Source organism: Ascidiella aspersa, chromosome 5 (assembly GCF_963924565.1).
Source record: "Ascidiella aspersa chromosome 5, kaAscAspe10.2, whole genome shotgun sequence".
Lineage (NCBI taxonomy): Eukaryota > Metazoa > Chordata > Ascidiacea > Phlebobranchia > Ascidiidae > Ascidiella > Ascidiella aspersa.
The window spans coordinates 21899975-21906472 of NC_139451.1; the positions used below are offsets into that span (position 1 = coordinate 21899975).

Genomic DNA, 6498 nt, shown 5'->3' on the forward strand with positions numbered 1-6498 from the left:
ACTGGTTAAAAAAACGCGGATTGAGAAAAGGCAAGTAAATTAAAATTTGCTGAACGGCAAAGCTGTTTTAGCTGGTGCCTAATTCCGCAACATTGTCCAATTGTATAAACCCTTAACTGGTTTACAAGGAGTGAAGAACCGAAGTTGCACTACAAAGGAGTTATTTATCAAAAAAGCTTCGTATAAGAGTTTTAAGCCTACATCCAATCTGAAATTATTTGATAAACGTATATTATGGCAATAAACATTTGTTGTGAATTCAGATTTTAACCAGTGATGTAACTGTAGCACTACACACAATAAACTTTCCGTGACGCCCTCCAATATAATGCCCCCTTTCCGGTTTATAAAGCTACTATAGTTTTAGTTGATGTCGCCATTTACTTAGCATCTTAGCCACGCGTATTTTGTATTCGAGAAAGTATAACGTATTCAAAATGTCGATATGTTCAGCGTAACATAGTTCGGGATAAGGTACGTTTGCCTTACAAGATGTTTATATTATTGAGTGTTTTATTACGTACACGCTACGGATAAATATAACCCCATGTTGGTCTGCTCTAGAATTAAGTGTTACTAACCTTCATTTGTGAAATGAAAAAAGTAACACATTTGAAACACCTTTAAAAACCTTTATAAAAAGGTGATACAAGATTTATAAGATGTCGGACAACTTTTAAAAATAAAATTACAATGATTTTATTTTTCAAGCAATTTCTAGTGCGAGAATTGGTTGGTGATTTGATAGGGTGTGTATATTTCAACAGGGAGACATGACCACCGTGCTATAAACTCCACTAAATCAAAACTAAATAAACTGTCTATGCATTTCAAAGGACATACTGTCGGGTCGCTTATAAATTCATTGTACATTCGAAAAATTTAGCATAACTCCGCTTTCAATAAAACAGCTTACAGCGCAGTAAAAACACGTCTCGCCAGTTAAGCATGCATATAGATGAAATAAGCTATTGCTGCCAGGCATAATATATAACGGAGTGTTGTTCTTCCAGCAGAAGAGCAACACTCCGTTATATGCATATAGATGTTTATCCGGGAGCCGCGTGACACTGTATAGCACAAGAGAGAAATGCGTTGGGATTAGCTAAGTCAAAATGCCAACTGAATTTGCCAGACAGGCCAGAAAAGGAAAAGAATATCGAGGTAAAATATTTAACACTTCACCAGGCAAACACGCTATAGGTTACAAGCACAAACAGACATGCATCGTTTCTCTACAGGTGCAGCAAGGAAAAAGGTTAAGAACCACCGGTTTAAAGTGTAGTAAAAACAATCTCAAGTTAAAGGTTTTTTTGTTACAAGGAAAGTGAGCAACAGCTTTCACATGAGTGACAATTAGCTGCCAAGAATACTAAAACATAAGCAAATTAAGTTAGCTTTACGGTGTACTTTTTCCAAATGTTTGGTAGCTAAGTGGTATTTTTGTTAGATTTTGAAGGTGTTGATTTACATCTTTGATGTATTACTACTAGGTAATCGACGTGAAAGTAGCAATACTGTACTTGTTACATCTATGCTAAATAATTTTCAAGGGTAAAATAAGTCAGTTTTGTGTACCGGTACGTGTTTAGCCAGCATATTGCCGCTTGTCTATGTTACATCAATAGGTGCACTTATCAAGTCACACGAAACAAAAGTATCAGCCAAATGGATAAAAAAAGTTTTTTGTATAGGTCTACATTGTGTGTAACTTATTGCACCTTGTCTATTAGAGATAAATGTTACTACTGTTTTTGTCAATTACTAAACCTATTTGTTTGAGGCTATTGCTGGTCAGATATCAGACATCAAGAAGCAGGCTGCAGTTATGACCACAACTGAGGTAATTGGCAGCAGCCTCACCACCACAACTCCAACCCAAGCTCTTACGCCATACAACAGCACTAAACCTGTCCAAGCCGCCGTGAACCGGTTCCATCAGCCGGAGTGGGTCATCGCTGAGATGATCAGCATAGTCACGGTACTCTCTGTAACCTGGGTCGTCTGGTGCATGGCAATTTACGGAAGGCGGACTAGCAAGTGGAGAACGGAAAATGTGCGCGACGCCACGAAAGTTAACGCCGGGGCTGTTTACACATCGGCAATCGTTTGTATGCTGATGAGCTATGCGCCTTTGCTGACTTCGCAGGTAAAAACTCTTGTGATAAGTTGCCATTTTAATATTGTGATCCATATAAGATCACCTTTTTGCGTTGCACGTAGGCTACAGTAGGTAAGAAACGTCCTCAATCCATAACAACTGTATAGTTGACTTTAAAATTTAGAAGTTAGGAATGGTTTACCCAAGTAAAGCTACCTAAGTCATTCCCTGCAGTAAAACTCTACGTTAATCTAATGACAAGTATCCAATTAGTTTTACAACCTATGGTTTTGCTTCAACCTTCAAAAGACAAGACGACTCTTTACATAACGTGCCTGAGGTTTACAACAAATTAGATAATACTTGACTGTACATCGGTTGACTTTTGTATGAGCTTTGACATTTCTGCTACGTCTAGAAGCCCTATATCTAAAATCTACACCACTATGCTGCAAACTTCAATGTTCTTGATTGTGTTGCACGTTTCCATAAAGCGTTACACCCGAAAAGAAACTAGCATTACAGAACACACATTAGGTTGACTAACTTCTCAGTTATTGTTGTAGCCACTATCAGTCTGCAAACGTCGAAGTGGTCGCAGATTTTAACAACCATGTTATGGTGTAACTACTCCAAAAGAAAAGTATATAATTATGGAAGCATGTTAATTGATCACATAACGACATGTGTTTTCCTGTTTAACTTACACCTCTTCCGTCATCCGTAAAACTCGCCAACACACGTGTTTTATCCTGGAAACTTTTAAGGCCATTTTCAACCTCGGTTACATGGACGACGGCCCCGGTCCTTGCGACACCGCGCTTGACGTCTACGTCATCGCCTACTCGTTCACGATTGTCAGCGTGTATACCTTCCTCTGGTTCAGACAACGCTCTCTCCACCTTCACCCGGTCATGGCGGCGGCCACAGGCGGCACGTGGTTGCGGCGGTTGAGTTGGATCAGTATTAGTGTGATAGCTGGTGGCATATTCGTTGCTTGCGTGGCCTTCGTGATGCCGGGTAAGTCAGACCAATAGATATTGGTTCGAGAATAAATACCCTTAAACCAGTATAGTTCCAAACCAGGATGCCTAAGGATACTGGGGGTTAGTTTTGATTCTTATTCTACTACAGGGCTTTGCAACTTGCTTACGTCACTGTAGCACAATTGCTCAGTTTGCACCCCCAGTACATTCGAGTATTAGGCATAATCCCAGAGCTACATGCTTAATGGGGAAGGCAGTTTGTTTTTTGCGAGCAACGAAATTGATTTAGTCAATGTTTTAAAAGAGAATGTACTTTATCGCCCTTTAGCAACAAAATTACCTTTTTGTAAGAAACGTTTGTGGACTTCTTCGATATATAGGTCACTACGAACCCTAAGGGTCCCATGTACCACATATAAAAAGTCCCACTCAATTGCTATAGGCTTCGTGATAAATTTATTTTTGTGCGATTAGAGCAGGGGTGGGCAAACTTTTTAGCTCGAGAGCCGCATTCAGAATCTGAATTTGTTCGAGGGCCGCACCGTATTATAATTGAGAATCTAAAATAGTAAAACCACTGAAAATCAGTACTTGCCGTTGGTAGCTGTTTTGCTTCTATTTTCGATTCAACTTTAGAGGACACACAACGCTGACAGCATCAACCATACAATCTTTAATACATTCCGCTTCTACAAATGGCTTGTTGTGTTTTGAATTTTTATTGGCTAATGTTGGCTATTGTCTCAAACATTTTTTTAATTCAGTCGCTTCATTTTGACACTCATGATTTGATAAATTGTGCCAAAATTAGGATGCTTGGTTTCAAAGTGACGTTTCAAATTTTAATCTTTAAATACAGCAACGCTTCAATGACAAATCAAACATATTGCTTTACCTCCGACATACTTTTCTGTATATTCTTTCCAAGAATAAGATAACACTAGTAATGCGACATGCCGTACTCATAAATTTCCATTGTGACGTAATAGGCTGTTTAGCAACCTAAAGCCTGGTGCACACATGTGTCGTACGGCAGCTAACACACTGCGGGCGAGAAATTGAAAATTGTCGCTCAATGAATGCAATTAAATATTTAAGCGAGCAATTTTATTAATATTTTTTATTCAAATCTCTTCAGACTTCCGCGGGCCGCACAAAAAATTGTCACGGGCCGCATGCGGCCCGCGGGCAGTAGTTTGCCCACCTCTGGATTAGAGTGTAAAAATTTGGCAAACATTTACTAGTTAGTTGTGTTTACTAGTTAGTTGTTGTATTGTTATCAATGTAAACGACTAGACGAAAATACTAGTATGCTGCCGCTGTTTTTATTAGCTATTTTGTAGGGCGCCGCTAAAGCCAAAAACGTTGGAAACCACTGCCTTATTGGGGCATAATCGTTGGAGGTTATAGTTAGACAAAGAGGAATAAAGAGCTATTCAAAACGTACGAAAAATGTCGTGTATACCTAAATGAGCTTTGATATTCATACTACCGCTTATACCTTTCGATCGAAAGAAACTTTTATAAATTATATTAAAACGTTGGAATAAACTGGTCAAGATTTTACACTGCCAATCGAAACGTTTAACACTATAGGTTCTTGTTACAATACTTTTTCTATGTACCGAAAGAAGCTCTTTTTTGTGTCGTTTTGCTTTGCGTGGTGTTGTTTATTCCCTGATGAAGATATCCTGAATAAGTTCTGGTATCAACAGCATATTTATACTTTCTCTATTTTATTTGAACTTAGTTTTACTTAATTCCTCTTATTGGGTGAGCCAAGGGTTCAATAGAAGGATTGGAGTGTAATATTCGACAGCTTAATTACGGAGCACGGAATGGGGACCTGGCCAGTCAAATTAGAAACTTAACACATAATGGAATAAATAATGTAATACGGTTAACTTGTTTTGTGAAACGTTTCAATCGGTACACAAATTTGCAGATAAAGTAAATAGGACATGTTTTCACCTAAGTATTTCTACGTGCTTGTGCATAGTCATCACCCAACTCATGTTTCTTCAATCACACGAACTGCTGTCGAAAAGTTCATTTGGGACCCAACCTTAACGTAAAACTTTCTTAACGTATGGCCAAGTGAGGCATATTTTCTCCTAAAATGCGTATGTTACCAAGCAAAGCTTTGTTTCCACATTCGTCAGCCCACGTTTTAGCGCGATTGGGCATGTGATATTAGGGTTTAACTTTAACATAACCTTCCTGTGCTCAGAAAACTACGCAAACTCGAGTCGCGGCTGCGTGTCGAAACCTTCGGGCGAGTTCGTGATCTGGCCGATCTACGTTAGCACAGGGATCGTGTGTTTCGGACAGGCGATCATGCTCCTCCTCTTCTTTCAGCCTCTTCGCACCCGGACCTGCCGCCAGAGGGCAGCACGACGCGTTCGCCGCATCCTGAAGCGTTCGGCTTTCTTCGCGCTGCTCTGCGCCGCCTCGGATCTCGTCGCTATGGCAACGCTCGCCTTTGCTGTTCCCGAGAGCTCGACGCGTCACGTGACCACAACCGTGTATAATGTCAGTATTGCTTTCAACCTGGTCAGTGTTCTATTAGCCTTCCAGTCGTGGCGCAAGATCTTGCGAGCTCCCTTCATGCGGCCGGGCGACCAAATCTCGGCTTCTTCCGTTGGTGTTTCAGGCTCTGTTGATTCGCTCGGAAATTCCAACGACGCGCAGCTGCGTGTTGTACTTCCAACCGGGATTCCGTAAAAACGAACGCATAGTTCCCCTTTGGTTCGGTCGTCGATTTATGGAAGTTTTAGCAGTCGTTTGCTCTCAATGATAAAATCTGATCGGAGCCAAAATCCGATATTAAGTATCAGTGTGATTTGTTTGCCCACACTGATATGGTTTCGACTTAATTAATTTTTGGCAAATGAGCTTTAGGATTAATTTATTGAATCAAATGAAATTAAGTTTATTTATTAAAGAAGACTTGCCTGGGATTTGAGTCGTTTGAAAATGACTTATAAAAACAACACTGCAGATTATGCTCGGCATTTTAGCAATTAGTTTGCCATCGAACTCGGTTATTTTCACCTTCAAAGGCACCTCTTAAAAATATAGCATATAAACAACCAACCGTAACTAAGATGATTTTTCATCTATCAAACAAATTTTGCCCCAACAATCTGTGTAGCCCTATGCTAATTATAATGTTATCAATAACGCCCATTCAACTAAAGTATAGTGACCTTATTTGGTATCACATCACAGGGCCACACTTTTAGGCTAAAATACCAGAAATCGCTCTCGGCAGAAATACGAGGTATTGTGTTTTTGTTGGACTGTAGCGAACCGTTGTTAAATCTGAAGCAAGTTAATCTCAAATGACAGCTGTCTAGATGACGACGTTTCAAGTACCACAATTAGTGACCTAGTTCCTCGATAAAATTT

At 39.8% G+C, this 6498-nt stretch overlaps 1 protein-coding gene across 1 annotated transcript; it reads left to right on the top strand.

Moving 5' to 3' along the window:
• The first annotated feature begins 1828 nt into the window (after positions 1–1828).
• LOC146145404 (uncharacterized) lies at positions 1829–5811 on the top strand. The gene is made up of 3 exons (XM_083390551.1): positions 1829–2149; positions 2869–3121; positions 5318–5811. The coding sequence occupies exons 1-3, from the start codon at positions 1829–1831 to the stop codon at positions 5809–5811; spliced, it is 1068 nt and encodes a 355-aa protein (XP_083246677.1).
• Positions 5812–6498: the final 687 nt, after the last annotated feature.